Source organism: Apteryx rowi, unplaced genomic scaffold, assembly GCF_003343035.1.
Source record: "Apteryx rowi isolate R43461 unplaced genomic scaffold, aptRow1 scaffold_501, whole genome shotgun sequence".
In the NCBI taxonomy this organism is placed as follows: Eukaryota; Metazoa; Chordata; class Aves; order Apterygiformes; family Apterygidae; genus Apteryx; species Apteryx rowi.
The window spans coordinates 260,411-279,910 of record NW_020450763.1 but is presented as its reverse complement, the minus strand read 5'-3'; the positions used below and the strand labels follow the sequence as shown (position 1 = coordinate 279,910).

The 19,500-nt window shown below is 36.9% G+C and overlaps 1 protein-coding gene across 2 annotated transcripts in view; it reads right to left on the bottom strand.

The window, feature by feature from the left end:
* Positions 1–3,212: 3,212 nt before the first annotated feature.
* Positions 3,213–19,500, bottom strand: part of ARAP2 (ArfGAP with RhoGAP domain, ankyrin repeat and PH domain 2) — a 131,098-nt gene continuing 114,810 nt past the window's right edge. For both annotated transcript variants that reach the window (XM_026079888.1, XM_026079889.1), the window contains exons 29-33: positions 18,440–18,522; positions 16,974–17,009; positions 16,399–16,462; positions 11,678–11,809; positions 3,213–6,820 (exon numbers count right to left, since the gene is read on the bottom strand). In XM_026079888.1, coding sequence (XP_025935673.1) covers positions 6,458–6,820; positions 11,678–11,809; positions 16,399–16,462; positions 16,974–17,009; positions 18,440–18,522 — 678 coding nt within the window. In that variant the 3' untranslated portion in view covers positions 3,213–6,457. The remainder of the gene's footprint in view (positions 6,821–11,677; positions 11,810–16,398; positions 16,463–16,973; positions 17,010–18,439; positions 18,523–19,500) is intronic.

The following is a 19,500-nucleotide window of genomic DNA, read 5'->3' as shown; positions in this document are numbered from 1 at the left end:
TTAAGGCAGGCTTGATATAATGGACTGGACCATGATCCACACCAGCAAAACAAGCCAAAGTCAATAGCCAGACTAGTCACAGGATCTACACAGAAAGCACAGCTAAAGTTTGGGTCATAAATCAAAGACTCAGAGCAAGAATGAACCAAGCCAGTGAGCAAAATGAGAGTGCATATGGAAGATAACCTAAAGATTATCCAGAAATCATTATTATTATTTAGATAACCTACAAGATGCCAGAAAGTCTACTATAAAAATTGTTCTTGCCAGAACAAGAAGCAGGAAAGGCCAAAGTAAGGTCAGGTAAGCTAAGCAAATACTAAGCTCCCTGCTCCAGACACCTGAACTGCAGCACAACATTATAGGTATACAGGGAGATAAAATTGCCTACTGCAATTGAGACATTAGCATCCACATCTTTCTTCCTCTTCACTGTTACAGATTGACATGATTATCTAGTGAAACACAAGCAGCAAAGCATAAAGGGAATATGCTCAAAGAAACATCCTATCAGGAAAAATTTCTCATGAGACCTGATGGGATGCACCCTTGGATGCTGAGGGAGCTGGCTAATGTCATTGCAAAGCCACTCTTTACTGTCTTTGAAAGGTCATGGCAATTAGGAGAGGTTCCTGAGGACTGGAAGAAAGCAAATGTCACTCCTATCTTCAAGAAGGGCAAGAAGGAGAATCCAGGGAAGTACAGGCCTGTCAGCCTTACCTCCATCCCTGGAAGGGTGATAGAGCAACCAATCCTGGAAACCATTTCCAGACACAGGAAGGACAAGAAGTTGATTGGGAGTAGTCAACATCGATATACAAAGGGAAAATTGTGCTTGACCAACCTGATAGCCTTCTACGATGAGATGACTGCCTCGGTGGATGAGAAGAGAGCAGTGGTGGTGCTTATCTCAACTTTAGTAAGACTTTGATGCTGTCCTCATAAACAAGCTGATGAAATACAGGCTAGACAAATGGTGCTGTCTCCTATAACATCCTCATAAACAAGTTGAACATGAGGCAGCAATGCGCCCTCAGGATAAAGAAGGCCCAAGGGCCAGCCCAGGCATTAGGAAGAGAATTGACAGCAGGTTGAGGGAGGTGATTGTTCCCCTCCACTGAGTACTGGTGAGACCACATCTGGAGTGTTGTGTCCAGTGCTGGGCTCCTCAGTACAAGAGAGAAAGTGACTTACTGAAGTGAGTCCAACAAAGGGTCACAAAGATGATTAAGGGAGTGAAACATCTCTCATATGAGGAGAAGCTGAAACAACCGGGATTTTTTAGCCCCAACAAGAGAAAGCTCAGGGGGGAGTTTATCAACATGTCTAAATACCTGATGGGAAGGAGCAAAGAAGATGGAGCAAGACTCTTTTCAGTTGTGCCCAGTGACAGAACAAGAAGAAATGGGCAGAGATTGAAACACAGGAAGTTCCACTTGAACATTAAGAAAAAACTTCTTTGCTGTGAGGGTGGCCATACACCTGAACAGGTTGCCCAGAGAGGCTGTGGAGTCCCCATCCTTGGAGATATTCAAAACCCAACTGAACACAGTTCGGGAAAATGTGCTCTACGTGACCCTGCTTTGAGCAGGCGGGTTGGACTAGATGATCTCCAGAGGTCCCTTCCAAATTCAGTTATTCTGTGATTCTGTTTTTCCCCTTAACTCAGCAGCAGATGAATCCCACTTGCAGTGGAGTTACAAGTAAGATGTACAACACCTAGATATAGTTTGAATCATGAAGAAAACTTTCCAAGGCTTCCCAGCTTTTCTACAGAGAACAATCTAGCCTCAAAGAACACTGAGTTTGGCAAATACTTATTTTGTGACAGAACAGAGTATTAAATATTTCTCACTAGTCAGAAGGAGGAAAATGTACAAACCATATCGAGGCATTCTGGATCTTCCCAGCCCATCTGGCTGCAATGGGCTCAGGTTTGCAAGTCAGTATATATTTTTTTCAAACATTTCTACCTGGAATAAATTCCATCCATCATACTGTTCTGTTTGTGCCTCAAACGTACCCAGTTCAGGTTTTCCAATACAACTTACTGAAGCTGCAGATTTGCCAGTTACAGCTAAGTAGCCCAAATCTAATACATTCTTAGGCTCTGCAATGCTCACAGCAGGAACTTGAGCCAGTACCTTTTTTTGATTCTGTTTCTATTTGGATTCAGGCACAACTGAAGTTGTTCTGATTCAGATGCCGGAAACAGTCTGATAACCGAATCTCTCACACTGAGTCAGTTCACATAGGAAAACAGGATTTAAAAATAAGAAAGGTGACATGACAGGGACAGGCTCCTAACAAAGTTTCTCAGCCAGAGAGATGCCTTAACCCCTGGCTCCTGCAGGCAACACCAACATCCTCAGCAGAGTGTAGAAGTTTTTCTCCCACTCAGCAACCAAAGTTTTTCACAATGAAAAAACAAGTCAAAGATATGGCCAAAACCTCCCCATGAACTGAAGAAGTCTTTGGGATATAAAACAAATTTCCCACACTAGACAGATTCTTGGATACCATCCACAAAGCCTTATAACGCAGAGATTGTGTCTCATCCTGAGTGACACGGTAAAGTAGAAGCTCAGCATAAATACTCTGCAGATCTCAGATGGTCAAACCAACCCCACATTGAAGCAGTCTCTGCTGAGGCATCAAAACTGTTAGTCAGATTGCTCTTTTGAATTGGCCCAAAATAACATCTGGAAGCAAGATCTCATTCAAAGAAAGACTCCAAAATAGTAGTTGATATTCAGCTCAACTAAAGGAAAAAAAAAAAAGAAAAGAAGAAAAAAAGAAAAAAGATTCTAACTGATAATCTTTTGGGCTTTGCTTTTGTTTGCTTTCCTGGCAATTAATAAGAATTAATTAATAAAAGTAATTAATAAAAAGTTATTCCCTCCTCCATCCCAATAAATGTGTAAAAATACAGAAAACAGATATTACATTAAAACAATTAGTATAAGTTATTCTTACATGTCAGCTTTACACCTATGATGACTGCAGGAGTCTAACAAAGTAATGATGGACCTGAGATTTACCGAGATTTTAATCCTAGTCTTCCCACTGTTACAACCCAAGCATACAACCATATTCATACCTCATTTAACTTCATTTTGCAGATGAGAAAATAAATACTTCCCAGGCTATTCAATAGCTTTACTATGGAAAGACACAAAGAAACCTTTTTTATTATTATTATTTTTATTGACTTATTTTCTGAAGAAATGCCATCACCGAGTTTAGAGAAATAGCATTTATTCAAAGAATTACCATTTATTCTCTGAAAATTACACTTCCTTTACCGTTCCACAGCATGGCACAGGAACAATAAAAGATCAGCAGCCATTAAGGTATTGCAGCAAACACCACATTTATTCTTCAGGTCTTAAATCAGTCTGAAATGTGTAGTGCAACAGTGATTTATCAGGTAAGTGGCACAAATCTCCGATTCCTATTCAAAATGATTCATTACAAATTCCAATTTTCCCATAGAAGTTTTCTATAAGTTAACACTGTCGCCATTCACTGTCTCTCTATGTACGTGCACATAACCGAATACACACATACACATATATAATGTGAATGTGTATGTATATACACATACAAAACCAAATGCATGTAGAAAACATTAAAACAGTATTTTCACTGAGGATTCAACAGCTTTAAAGACAGTGTAACTTTTATTGAAAAGCAATCATTTAAACATATTTTAGTAAATAATCTTTTCCCCTTGATTTTAGGGTCCTTTAACAGCAGCCACACAGATACTGTATTTGTGATCTGCTTTTGAAATAGAAGTAGTCTTTTTGTAGTCCGTAGGTGCAATACAAATACACAAAACATTTTCTACGTTGACATATTCACTCCAATGCACAAAACCCTCCCATTGCTCCATTTATTCCATTAGTGTAGGGCTTAAATGATGCAGCAGGCTTTCAGCAGTGAGGTGAATGCCATTTTTAACAACCCAATAAAAAGATGAACAATACAGCAACCATGACTCAATACTGAAAAATATTTGCAAATAAATGTCGAAGTGTAAACGTACATTCAGGTCCAGCCTCAGACAGAAAGTAAAGTAACTTTTCCCAGTGGCATTAGGTCCTGATTCAATCCAGCATTTAAGAATGCGCTTATTAACATTAAGCACTAGCTTTAGTCAATACAATTTAAATTCAGGCTTACATGCTTCCTTGAGCCAGGGTCTCAATGATTAGAAGAGGCTCAATTACAAATTAAGAGTAACAAAACAATCAATAGTGCACTGGGAAAATAAAAATGTACAAGCTTGTTTCAGATTTAACAACTGGTCAAATGTGATAAGTGCAAAGTGTGAAAGACAAAACTTACTTTGCCAGTGCTACATTCCAGAAGAATAAATCTGAAACACTATAAAGCATTTGGTTTTGCTCTCACTTTCCCTCTACATCCTAGCAAAGCTGCCAGATACATTATTTGATGTAAATGTGTAATTTGTTCAACCAAACAAACTTTTTCCCAATGAAGTCGCTCAGTGCAACCAAGAACGGAAGTAACTGATTTGGGAAGTGTTACACATCTGTGACTACCAGAAATAGGAGAGGGGATGAGTGAGAATACTGCTTCTATGTGGGAAGAAATTCAGCAGCAATATAAAGCATTTTCAAGAATGTCTTTTAATAAAATCAAATGTCATTGACGTTGATTAAATTGAAATTTTCCTCTGAAATATTAAGGACTATTTAAAACAATTTCCAAGGAAACAAGATGAATTTTTTTGTTCCAGCCTAACAGGTTTGGACAATTTCATTCAAATTTGACAGATGACTAGAGGTGCCAGTAAGCTCTTAAACAGTCACAAAAGAACAAAACAAACAAAAAAAATCAGTGGCAGAGTGGCTAATCGGACCACAAAAGGGACAGCAAAAAGAAAGCAAATGCTGCTATTCGTGCCTCCGCTGAGGAAACGTGGCAGGGCGACCTCAGTAGCTCTGTCCTGCTGCCTGACCAGCCAGCACCCACCTCACTTGGGAAGAAGAGCCCAGCACAGTGCTGCCTTTTGCCTATCCAGCTGTTAACAGCACAAAGTAAAAAACCTGGGATACGCTGTGAGAGAGGAAGGAGGAAATCCCATGGGACGAGCAAAGGTGAGATCCACAAAACAACCAAAGAAAACCAAGCTTAATTTCATTGCTCACATAGCCTTTTTTTGTTTTTTTTTTTTAAGTGACTGATTCTCATCTTTAAGTTTAAGGAACTCTCGGCTTAAAAACCCAAGCAAGTAGCTGCAGGGTAACACACCACGTGCTTGCTGAAACTGCTCACCTACACACTCAGAGAGCACAAGCACGAGGCAATCGAGGGCTGTTGTCTCAGCCGTGCGACCTCTCTTTACGCTCCAAAGAATTATAGCAGTAGCACAGGCATTTCATAGTCCCTGCAAGCACCATATTGTTCAACCTTGTCCTATTGATAAAAGGAGAGGTTAATCTCCTCGCACACTTAGTAATTGGCATTTCTTAACTGAGTTAACTTGATGGATGTATTTGTGTGGGGACCATTCTTCCTGAGGAAATTTATTTTTTCTCACGGGACTATTAAATATTCATCAGATAGCAGCAACTTTGTCAGCACTAAGCAAGCCACATCCAAACACTGACCTGCTGATGGAAAAGTCTGCCTTCTGAGCTACCCAGTTCCTTTTTATAAAATTACTTCAATCTGTTGAGCAAAGAGATGATGCTATCCTTCAAATTCATATATGCATTAAATTAAATGAAGTTGCTCGGAAGAATTCTTTTTGCTACCCTCAGTATTTTTGCATTATTTAGATGCCATAATCAGATGTACACCATCTAGACACAGTTCTGAGTAAGAAGAATTAATACATTGTCTCATCTACTACATTCCTCCTGTTTTTGATTCTTTCACAGGCCAATCTGTCAGAGGACAAATCTACGGAAAAAGACACTCATTTTATTCCTAAATACAGAAAAAATTACATGTAAAAATTACCCTTCAAAGCAGATAAGCTACTTATTTCTGTATAGTGTTAGGCAATTAAAAATGTTGCAGACCAGTGCTATGAATTTCAGTGTGTCTCTCTTCTTCCTTCCAAAAATATTTCTCCAGTACTTACAAGACGGTACAGAATATAAACAGAGCAAGAGCTTTTACTAGTGCTTACAGTTCTTACATCTAACTTAAAATCTGCATTAAAAAATGATGGACAAAACCCTGGTGCCATTGCACAGAACAGCAAAAACTTCCAAATTTCTGGACTGTTACATAATCTGTTCTCTCAGTTCAGTCTTAAATTATAATGTGGCATAAGCATATACAAAATCAACAGCTGCATGTAAACAAATTATACTTCCTCTGTCACTGTACAAACTGTACATTTCAAAAAAGACTACTTTTTGCATATATATATATATAAAAATATATATATATATATATTTTTTTTTAACTTAAATCAGCTGGAGGTTTCATCATGAAGTGCTCTGTTTTTCTGCAGCACCGTGTTTAGTTCCTGAATCACATTTGATGGCAATTTGTTATCCATATCCGAAGTAGTCTTGTTTGTTTTGTTCTTATTTTTCTTCAGTGCCTTTGCTTCCTTATGTGGGCTTTGGCGTTGCTCAGTCCTGCCTACACCTATGTCCTCCACACAGATCAAGCTCCGATGTTTTTTTGCTTGATTTCGCACTTCATCTTCCTTGCGTTCCAAACACTGTGCCACAAYAGATGCTTTTTCTTTCAAGTTTTTTTTTTCTTCCAGTGAGTCATCTTCATGATGCTCAACAAGTCTTGGTTTCCCAGATTCCAATTCTATATTCTGAGCAAACAAGCAAAGAGAAATAAGATCATTCAAATTAACACAATATTCAATAATATTTAGATTGCAATTTTTGCTTATTAGTTTCACATAACAGTTTAATTGAAGAATCAATTTTACTAAAGAGCTGGGATACCACAGTTAATAGTTCTAAATTCCCACAATTTGTGCTATTATGATTTAGTAAGCATATTTGCTTGATTAGTGATACTTCTGAAAATTACATAAATTTACAAATTAAGTGCACCATGACAGTGAATGAATTGAAGACATTCATTTCCAGATATTCACAATTTGATTTTTCATCCTATCATGGTAGATTAAATTTTAACTTTTTACAGTGACAAAACACAGCAGATCACGTAGTCTTCACAACTTTACGGAACTCTAAGTCAGACAAACAAAACTGATAATGTTGCCATTTTGATTACTTAATGTCTGAGCTAGATGAATATACAAAATGCAATTTTACACTATACATACAAACATTCTCAGCAGCTGCTCAGTGCTGCCCRGTAAATTAGAAAGACTTTGTCTGCTTTTTCAAACTATGCCTACCAATTTTAAGTAACATACTGAGAACTCAGCTAAAACAAGCTGATGGCAATACAACTGTTCCATATTGGTGTCTGTTTTCAAATTCTTAGGGTGTAGGAAATGAAAGGTAAATCAACAGCTACTTCTAGATTAGCAAGTAGCGTGGCCCATTAGAAGCACATCCGCACAGTGAAAGAGTACTGAGGACCTGACATCTACACTATACCCATTTCATTTTTTGTTTTTAAATACACTTTAGACTAACTTTAGGCTTCTCCCATAGACTGAATGACTGAATGCTTATTTGTGTGCATTAGATATAGTCCTGGAGAACAACTTCCAGTTCAGTTTCATCTGAAAGAAATCCAAGTTCACGTGCTCCAAGATCACCTCGTAATACGAAGTAGTTATGGCAACTATTGGAAAATTTGCTTCTAAAGCGCACTCCTGATCTGAGTAGAAAACTCATGTAGATATCTAAACTAGCTCCTCTCTTCCTAAAAGAAGGTTTGAATATATTTCACATTTGCTTTAGCATGTATGAGGTATCAAGATTGCATGAGATGATTTGCTCATATGCTATGGGTAAATGACTCCCAACTGAACACCACAAGAATGCCACACAAGAATGCAAAAGAGAGAACCCAGGAGCCCCGTCAGCTTTGAGTGCTTTCCAGTAGTCAACAAAGATGTTATATATAAAAGAAAAAATTCCAAAACCTCATTTTCCTCTAGAATGACAGGGTTCTTCCACAAGTGGAGTGACCTGCCTACTGTCACACATTCTGAACAGACATAATACAGTAATTCCTTTATGATTTTGTTTTAAAGTGACATTGATTTCTTCATGAGGTCAGCAAACGTAAGCCCAGTGCAAAAGTAAGTGTTGATGCAGCAAATTATTTTCCTTCCTACACAGTAACTAATAAAATATCAAATGAGTTTCCATCAAAGAGATCTAAGCTATAGAGCAAAGTCTAACTTACACAGTATCTTGACATTTCACTTGAACTAGGATTTATTCGATAATAAAAGCAATAAACGCAAGCATTCAGACCATGTAAATCACATCAATTTTAACTTAGGAACTGTCCTAATGACTCTTGATTTGGGGGAGGTCTGTTCTGCCTAATCTTTGGAAAAGGTATCATTTTCCATTTCAAATAATTTCCTTAAACTTGCATGAAGACGGTAAGTGTGAGATCATCACTGATCAGTGACTCATGCTCAATTAATAGAAGTTACTATCTAAGTTAACATACACACAACACGTGACATTTAAATTCATTAATATAAAACATTAACAAAATATTTGTTATTTAGTCCCTTAAAAAAAAAAAAGCAAGAACACACTCTAATCTATGTTAGTCTTTAAATTCACTCTCAAGCAATAAACTTTATTTACAGCATTTTGTACATCACATTTCAATTCTGCATCTTCTGAGAAGAAGAATTCTGACTACACTTCCAAAATCAATATAGTTCTGCTAAACAGCGTATAGCAAGAGCCCTTTTTTTTCCCTCCTGGGTTTTTCCCAGGAAAGTTTCTTTTAAATGAAAATAGGAACAGATCAAATACAACACTGAAATTTAAAGGATGCCTCCTTTTCTGAAATAGTCTAGTATATTGGCATGTATTCCCTTAACACAGACTACTACTCAACATTTGGAACTTTTTAAGTACATTCAGTATATACTGAGAAAATATTCAATTGATGGAGTCAAATCYTGTTTTTCAAATTGAACTGAAGTAAGTAGAAGATAGTAGAACAGTTACAGTAGTACCTTTCCTTATGAATAGCATGTCAAGATGATGTGCGAAAAAACACTGCCATATCCAATTTCCTAATAATATTATTTCTTAATAATATGTGATCCCCTGCCCATCTTTTTATACAAAAATACTCTATAAATTATACTGCCAGACTCCATACTTTTCTCCCAATAATCCCTAACACAAAAAGCAACAATTTCATGTAAAGAGAAACTGTTTTGCCTCTTCAGTCCCTTAAGCAAATAATGGGTAAATAAATTGATAATAATTTGTATATCCAACTGCATTTTTTCCTTCTTCTGTACATCACCAGCAAAAAAATATAGAACAAATCTATTCACCTCTTTCACTATTCCTAAGACATCCTGTTTCCTTCAACACGCTACACAGGTATAATCTATTAAAATTCAGTGTGGTATTTGATCATGGCTTTAAAGAAAGGAGAAGTTTTTCCTTATACCTCAGTCTTCCTGTATTTTAAAACAAAGTTGTATAGACTTAGTGCAAATATACAGCAGTGTATTTCTAATTTAGTTAAATGATTCTATATGGGAAATATACATATTTTAAATGCACTTCTTTTCACGTATGTAATGAATGGTGCAGAAATAACGGAAACCTGTCCATTCTATTTGTTTTTAGGAGGTTTCTTATATACAAGTGATTTAAAACTTTATTACATGTTTATTTTGTTAGCAGACAATAAAACTACTTTTAATAAACATCAATGCAAAAAGAAAAATCTACAGCTTTTTTAGCACAGATACTAAACTCCTCTATTGGTCACACTGCTGTGTAACGTTTCTCCTGACTGAGTTATGCCATGTACTTACTTCCTACCAGTCTTTTACTATTCATTCCAATTCTGACTTTCCATGTAAATAAGTGTTAATTTATATTTTCCACTATATAATTTGGTCTCAAAATTCCCAAAGTATGTAAATATCCTTTGCATAAGTCTTGTCAAGATCTAGTCATGGCATAAATAATAGTGAAGACCGATTTTCTACTTTCAAGATTAAATGCAGACTATCTCTGAATTGCACTGTACTAAACATTAGAGTCCTTGATAATGTAGCACAGCAACACCATCAGTAAAAATCAGAAATCCTTGCTAGTACATAAAGATATTAAGGATTTTAAATTATGAAGCTCAAAGTCCAACAAAATCTTTATCCAAGAAGCTCTGAATTTGTACCTGTCTCAAAGAGCATACAACAGATCTCAATTGTACCTCCAGAATCAAGCAGAAAGGACAAGTAAAAACCATACTGAAAGCTGTGAAATTTTTTTAGTGTCACAGCCTATGATTTCCCTTCATTAAAAAAAAATTTAAAAACGTAAACATTAAAAGAAACTTAAAGAGYTGTAAAAGTATTTTTTGAGGAAAAACTTAAAATGACAGGACAAATTAAACAAAAAAGGAAAACTTTAATTGCATTCACAGTATATTATATTGCTTTAATAAGGCGGAGCAGAAATGCCTGTAGAAAGCGTAACAAAAACAGACAGAAAGATGGAGCTGTCTTGTAGATAGAGCACTACTTCAAGCTTTGCTTTTGGTTTGCTACAGGACTGAGTGAGCTTCACCCATCTGTGCCTCAACCGCTGTCTCCGTAAACGATGATAATACATCCCTTGTCATCTACATCCCTTTCAAACCTACTGAAACATGCAACAAATAATACTGTATACAGTCAAAGGTCCAAAACGTTTTTTTCAACACTCATTCTCTGTTGCCATCAGATTAGTTATCACTAGTTTTCTCCAAACAGATCAGTGCTTTAACTACCACTATTTTTTTTCAGCTGGAAGTAAGGCAAATTACGCCTCACCACAGGCATCTATATCTCTGTGTGGGTGCCAGGAATTCATCTTAGTTTAAGATGCTAAAATTGAAACTTATCATTAGCACAAGTAGTGTAGTGACACTGAAGTCACTCTCAGACATTCTGCAAAGAGTAGTAACTAAACCCCAACCATGCTCTTCTTTGAGACTAATAATACTACAACTTAAAAGTACAGCAGTTAGTTTCATCTGAGCTTTCCCATTACATACAGGGTATGTAACTAAAACTGCATGGTTATTCTGGCAATAAGAAAAGATATGGTGAAATACACATGCAGGACAGTATTCAAGGACTTATTAAAATAAGTAATAATAAATAAAATAATTCAAGGACTTATTCAAGGACTATTAAAATAAAACTGTAATAATGTGCAATATATTTCTGTTTAAGTCCTATTTATGTCTAATGAGCAGTTCTTGCTCAAAACAAAACAAAACAAAAAAAACAAAAAAAACAATCCACCATGAGTTTACTGAGCAACCAAGAAGCTGACACAAGACTAGGTCACAATGCTTTTTACATTAAATTGTCCTAACTATCCTTTTAACGGAAAAACAACGGAATTGTCAATGGAATTGACAATATAAGCATCAACATTTTACATTTGTCTAGCTCTAGAGAGTTCATTATTCCTGGACCACTTCAAAGTACAGCATTGTAGTTAGAAGTTCCACAACAAGTTTAAACCCCATTTACCTCTGTACTCGCTCCAATTTTACAAGTGTTCTTCTCCTGTTGAATGGGAATTAGTGGTAAACCTCCAATCTTTGGACTTTTAGTTATAGACTGTTTTCTTGCTTTTCCAGCAGGTGGCCATATATCTGCATACTGAAAAAGAAAAAAAAAAATCATCATTTTTGGCATGCAATTTCAAACTAACCTTGGTAAAGCTGTCTACCATACCGCACTTTGTCTGCCTTTTATGAGAAAGAAGGGGGAGGAAGACTAAAGTCTTAAAATTATGTTAAAATTTCATAAGTGCTGCACAATACTGAGTGAACAGAACTGAAAAGATTCCGTACAATTGTCATGCATTAAACATCTTCTCTCCATACTATGTATCAAAGTAATTATCTACTAGGAACATAAAATGTCATCAGACAAGAAAAATGCATCCATTTGATTCACAGTTTCTAAATTCTAGGTAAGTACACTTTCAGGAGTCCCAGCAAAAGTTTCTGAAATGAAGTAACAACTAACCCAATTTGCAAACAAGTACTTCAACACTTACAATCACAATTTAGGAGAAAATACTTATTGCTTATCCTACAATAACAACATGTGTTATCCAGAATGGAATGACCTTCTGAATGCCCAACAAATACAACCTACAAACCAACAGATCTGGCTACAATAACAGCTTTTGCTTTGGCTCTACTGAAACAGGTCTGTTTTGGGGAGAACACCAAAGTGTGCAACTTCAGCCTGAGTGAAAACATGATTGGTAGAGGAGGGCTTGGTAAAGGACGGAAGAAAAATCAATAACTGAACGTTCCAAATAAAATGCTAAAACCTCTCCCTGGGAAGGACCTAGAATGAACTTTCACCAGCAGACCATGCAGACTTTCACACACAGAGACTGGAGCATATGTGCTTGAAGCTCCCCAGCTCCTCTGGTGAAGCTAATGATAACCAGAAAGACAGTTCTGAGGACAAGGCAGTGCAAGAGATTTTTCTGAAAAAGCTCCAACATGAAATTCTATGAGTCAAAGAGGATGTATGACATCTATGTAGGAATAGTTTCTAAAGCTTGGAGATGAGTGCACGGAGATAAAACAGCATAACTCAAAAGAAAACTGGCTAGCTAGAACTGCTGCAAAGTAACCCTAATGAAAGCTGGGAATGATTTGGGTTAGTATTAACAAAATACTACTACTTTGCATTATTTTTAACAAGTAAGAAATTATCTGATCTTTCCAAGAAGAAACTGTCCAAATCTCTAATAGATTTCTTTTCACTGGTGTCAGGGTCTTCATTGTTCCTTTTTTAAAATTACTTTTTTGGTATTTGACCCTCCACATCCATGAATTAAGATGTTATCTCTTCAAGACTGTAAACAAAATACAGTTATGGATCTGTGACTATACCTGCAGATGGTCTACCTGTTAAAACAGTGCTATTAGAAAGCCACTAGAATGAGTGTGATTCTGTCATTATTGACTTAGAATAGCAGTCTAGAAACTGGAAGCCTCAACTGCATAGCAGAGAAAGTATTTCATAGATTCACATCTTTATGGGGTAAAAAATTCCAACAGATGGTGCTGACCAGGGTATGGTACAAGTCCGTTGTAAGACTTTTCCCCAATGAATGTTAAAAACGTTCATTTTTCATCACAGTGAAACATTAGGAATGTCTTATCTGAGAGAGGGGCTCTTGCCAACCAAAAGCAATTTATTATGGACCAAGATATCACATTATTCATGGAGTTAGCACATGAGTTTTGTGCACAGAAATAGCTAAATACACAGTGATGCCTTTTTGACCCCTCCCCCCCCCCCAAGCTAGTTATAACAAATACAGCTGAGGTTTTCAAAGCATTGGAATGGATTTAGCCATGCCTCTTTCTTTTACCACTTTTATCTACCTACTCTACCAAAAGTTTAGCGTACTTCAAGGACTCAGGACATCTTCCACATCATTTTGAAACTTTCAGATATGAACACAAAATCTTTTTATATCCACATACTGCACAATAGAACCAACGGCAGAAGATGCTTCTTTGCTATTTTTGATGAAGAGAATAACTGCAATTTAGGTGCCCAATATGGAAGGCTAGACTTTTCTATTGTAAACAAATGTGATTCAGAAAGTGATTGAGGACCTGTAAGTTAGGCCCTGAAGGAACCTGCCTCCATGAATTTTCAGTAAGCTTAGGGAGACTATCCCTGTCAGTTAAGTAGCCTGATTTCCCTTTTGTGTCTGTAACATTTCTTAAAATAGAACTCTGGAAAATACATCAGAAATACCAGCAACATATTAGGCCACATAATAAATGTATTTATTCATAGTTTTGACCTATCTGCACAACTGCACCTCATGGTAATATGCTGTGCCTCTCTCTAGCTGATCAGAGGCACTGGAATTGGAAGAGACCATATATAATTGTGTCCATCTTCATATCAATTAATTACTTCCAGCTGTATGCTATTAAGTGATTTTGTGCAGAACTGCATTATAGAATTCAAGAATCAGGTTTTAGCTGTACTCTGTGGAATGATTTTGCATAAAAGTGGAAGAAACAATAGTTCTTCTTAGAATCATCTTAGTATTTAAAGTACAAGATGAATAACCTCTGGGATAACTTGATTTTGTGTAACAAAAGTGTTAGATTACAGCAGGACCTAAGCTTTGCTATTTATACTCTCTGCAGAACTTACACTATGGGAGTAAACATTATCAGATAATGGGAAAAAAGAAAATAATAGTATCTTACTGATACTATTTACTAATAAAATCTTACTCTGCTGGAGCTCTGAAGAGCACAGTAACATAGATTTCTCTCCCTCCTAATTGCACTGGATCATTTAATGTAAATGTCTTAATACTTCAAAACTTACTTTATAGTATTTTTCTCTTTGCAATCTAAGTCCAGTAACTCCATCAACATAAAGAAAATATGCTGCCTGCAGTCTCTCTAACACAAAGGTGTTCAGATACTATGATAATGAATAAGGTAGAAGATAAGCTATCTTCCCTAAAGATAGCCTCGATTCTAAAATACTAACTAGAAACAACCTCAGCTGACATTTTTTTTTTCTGGTTTAGAAAGGGGATAATTTGATGATAATTGCCTGCTACTACTGTGTGATGCAAAAGATTTGGAGATCTTACAGTAAGCTTTAACAACATGAGTCACTGCATTCTCAAGGACAGATTTTCATTGCAAATAATACTGTCATAGAGCAATACACCGATTTTGCTTCATTAGCATTTAATCTCACAAGTAATTCACAGACTGACAACTTCCGCTGATGTCCAGAATATTGATAACCAAAAAAGCCACCCTCTCAACACAGTTCATTAGTACTGTTGATTCATTGGCCTCATGAGAATGAAGTTGTCAAAGAAAATAGTATTAAGTCATTGCAAAGTTAAAAAAATGCACATTAAATGATTTTTTTTTGTTATAAAAATCTCCTGAACAGTGAGCAGTGTCTCTCTGTTTTTGATCTATATTATCAGAGGAACACTCTACATACCGCACTACTTGATCAGAATCCTAATAAATTGCCTTTCTTGTGATTTTACGTCAAAAGGATTTCAACAGAGTTACTAAGCTTGTATGAGTTATTTCCTAGTAGCCTATATCAATAACCTCTGAGCCAATTTGTTGTGACACTGCTCATGTTATGGCCATGAGATGGATGCCAGGACCGGTGGCTGTTTCCATAGAAACCACAATAGCTCCTTCAGTTAAGGGAGCAGAATAAGACAAAATTTTGGAAGTCTTACTTATAAGGCATACAGTGTACTTCTAGTACTACTATCGACAAAGGTCAGAAAGACAGATCCTCTTTTAGAAAGCCTCTGTGAAGTATGTAGTGCAACAGTCCTGTGTCTAGTTCACTTTATGTAATATGTAAAGCTCACAGGTAATCATAAATCTAGTGATGTGTATTCACAGCAATATTCCCCAAAGTTCCTTGAACGTTATGGGAAAAATCTGACACAAACACAGAATCCTTTTAAAAACTTAAACTCTGTTCCAGTCTCCTGCCAGACTTCCCACCTCTCTCTCCCCCACATCCTGCCATGCAAACATTAAACTCCATTTGCCAGGATGTGTTACATGGCTGCCACTCAAATTTACATCCACCTTATTCACAGTCTAGTAACAAGCAGCAGATTACTTAACTTGAGATAGTATCTGTCCAACACAATGAGTTGTCAGTGTTAGCTAAACTAACCCGAATACCAGAAAAATATAACTGTGTTGGCACAGCACTCCTGACAGAGCTAGTTCACTCCTCAGTGTGCTTAAACAGAGCACCCTGCTATCGTGGCCATTTCACATGCAGTATCCAGATAAGCTAACAGAGAAAGAGCACTCAAGGCATTGTGGCACACTGACATACTCCTTGGGTCAAGGGCCAGAATTTCACCCAAAAGCGGTCTACTGCTGCTAAGGAAGTGAGCTGTATTTCTTTATCCAGCTTCTCTACAACACAACAGAAAAAAGATCCTCGAATGTGATCTTCTACTCCCATATTCATGTGGAAATATCATTAGGAACAATAGTCTTCATAGGCTGAGACCATTTTTTTGTGGTTTTATTACATCAAGTATTCCAAAAGCCTTAATGATATTGCAGTTTTATCCATAACGCACATATAACACATACATATATATGATTSCCTAATGACATTTTCATAACAGCAAGAAAAGTTCTATTTTTTATATTTGACCAGATTAGTACCTGTGCAGTAAAAATACTGATCAGCCACTCCATTTGTGCATCCTGTCCATCACAACATATATGCCTAGAACACAATATATAATTAACAAGAAAAAAAATTWAAAAAAAATCTAGTTGCAGCTAGACATATTACAGAATAGGTTTCTAAATGAGTTCAAATACTGCTTACATTCATCTGTGAACGTTGTCTGTATTTAACACTAGCTTACATAAAAAGACAGCAAAATACACATATACCTCAAATTACCACTTTACCCTGCTTCAAAAAGAAGGCAGGCAAGTGCTTAACTTAAAGCATGTGTACAGGTTTCATAAATTTAGAATTACAGATTTTAAGATTGTTTGCTATTTATGGCCACAGTAAGGGGACAGACACCTAACCCCAAAAGATTACCAAAACATATAATCTATAATTGTTTAGTTAATTAAGAAAAACATAGAAAAAAGCAAACATGCAGACAACATAAAAAACAGTAGTTTTCAAATACCCTCTCTTTAAAATGCTGAAATTGAACATTTAAATAAACATTGAACACTGAAATTAAACCGATCATATGTGTTTCATGTTTACCTACCACTGGTGCTTTTCAAAAAATATTGCAAGACCCCAGCTGAAACAAACAAAAAAATTAAAAAATTAGTTCCAGAAACTCAAGACAGAGACAACATTTTCCTAAAACTGCGGTGACCGCTACATAATGCTTTTAAGTAAAAAAAAAAAAAAAAAAAAAAAGTTTAAATGAGTACTGCAAATCTAGGAGGTTATTGAAAAATGAAACTGTGGGTTTGATGGTGGATTTTACTCATTTGTTCATAGATGACTCAGTTCATGAATGTTCTGTTCTGGACAAGGAGTAAAGCCAAGCCCTACAGATGAAGGCTGATTATGTGTGTTGTTTTGACTGTGGCTGTACTTTCTGAAAGCTGTTGGAAGTAAAATTGCTAAGTTGGTGTCCAGGAAGAAACATTCATATAAAGAAGCTTTGTGGTGGGGGAGGCACAGAAGGAGCATGAGCATGCTTGTGCTGGAAACAGAAAGAATCACATAAGTCTACAGAGATTAAAAAAAAAAAAATGCTGAAAACAGGGAGTAGGTGCACAACGAAGCCTCTCAGGTGACAGATACACAGACAGCTCCTAGGGATCCAGAGGAGATTGTGTTAAGTCTGATGCTGAAAATCGTTAGACTGAAAGTAAACCTCAAGGAATGAACCTATCCTGCAAAGATCCAAACTTGTTTACATACTCTTACATTTCTGCTCTAAACTACTCACCTACTTGTTCCCAAGTTTAACACTCTTTCTCAAAACCAAAAAACCACCACGCTTTGTCTAACAGAACTAAGCTCTGAAATTTAGAGACCTTTTGAGGGTTTTGATGTGCCAACTATAAGGGAAAAGTACAAGCACATCTGCTCACAGGCTACAAGCAACTCAGAATCCCCTTGGGCCAGGATCCTACCTACATTATCTCAGTGTCTTAAAGCTTTGACTGAAATAAGTTCTGGAAACACATCTGAGAAAAAAGTGTCATTTCTCACTCTCTTGTCCAGAGACATAGTCACTGTTTTTCTAAAGGGCACTGTAATCTTCGTTTAGAAGGAAAAAAGTCAAAATAATAAGGATCCTGAAAAAGGAAAATCCTCTGCTGCACAACAGGGACTGTCACCAAAGACAAACTAGTTGGTTTTCTCTTCCTCTTTTTTTTCTTGGTACAAGGAAGGTATGCCCATCAATGAAATGCAGGACACATACCACAAAACTAAGTGAGCTAGCAACAAACACATCTACAAGAGATAATACACTTAAGATTAAGAAAAGCCAATCAATAAAGTAATTTGCTAGCACAAAGGAGTTAACATGGAACACAAAACTAAAGATAACAACAGAACAAATAATATTATGGAGGGTAATTTAATTCAGTGTACTCCAGTTGGCTTCTTGACTTTTCCCTGTTCCACAATATTTTATTTTCCTCTTTCATGAAGATACTACAGTACCTTGCTACATAGCATTTAACTTATTTTCTTTTCTATTCTTACTTTGTTGGTGGCTTCATTTTCTTTTTCACTCCAAGATAAAGCTTCAAGGAATTGACGGGCAACACTTTCTCAGGTTTGCTAGCCTGAAAATAAAATAAGATTCTAATTACTGTATCAGGAATATACAAAAGAGGAAATGCTCTGTAACTGTCTCCACAGTTTCATCGGCTACAYCCTACTTTTCTTGTTGGCCATTATGTTTTTTACATCTTTCTTTCCCACTAACAAAGAGTGCCAATCACTATCACTGAGAGAAGACTAATTAGGAAGAACGTGAACTCCCTGTAATGTCAAAAAATTACGACATAGTCAGAATAACAGAGATTCAGTGGCAAAGCTCACATGACTGGGGTGCTGCAATTGATGGATACAAGCTCTTCAGGAGAGGCAGGCAGGGAAGATGGGGGGTGCCCTCTATGTGAAGGATGGCACATGTCGGGAGATCTTCTATGAGATGGACATCATGGTGTTTGTTTCAGATCACCCAATCAGGACGAAAAAACAGATGAAGTCGTCTTTAAACAACTCAAGGAAGTCTCTGGATCACAGACCCTGGTTCTCTGGGAGAGCTTTACTTTCCCTGACATCTTCTGGAAAGGCACCACGGTGGGACACAAGCAATCCAGCAGATTTCTAGAGGGTGTCAGGGATAACTTCTTGACACGGGTACCGGATAGGCTAACCAGGGGCAATGCACAGCTGGATCTGATATTCACAAGCAAGGAAGAATTGGTTGGGGATGTGATAATCAATGCTAGCTTCAGCCATCATGACCATGAAATACAAGTAGCAGAGGACAGACCCAGGACTTTAGGAGAGCAGATTTGGGCTTATTCAGGGAACTGCTACATGTGATCCCATAGGAGGAGGCAGCTCTGAAGGGCAAAGAAGCTCAGGAAAGCTGGCAGGTCTTTAAGGACAGCATCCCTTCAAGTGCAAGAATGGTGCTTCATGATACTCAGAGAAACAAGCAGACGTATCAGGAGACCTGGCTAAACAAGGAATTCATGGCAGAGCCCCAGTGCAGAAAAAGCCAGCATACAGGAGGCGGAGGTAGGAAA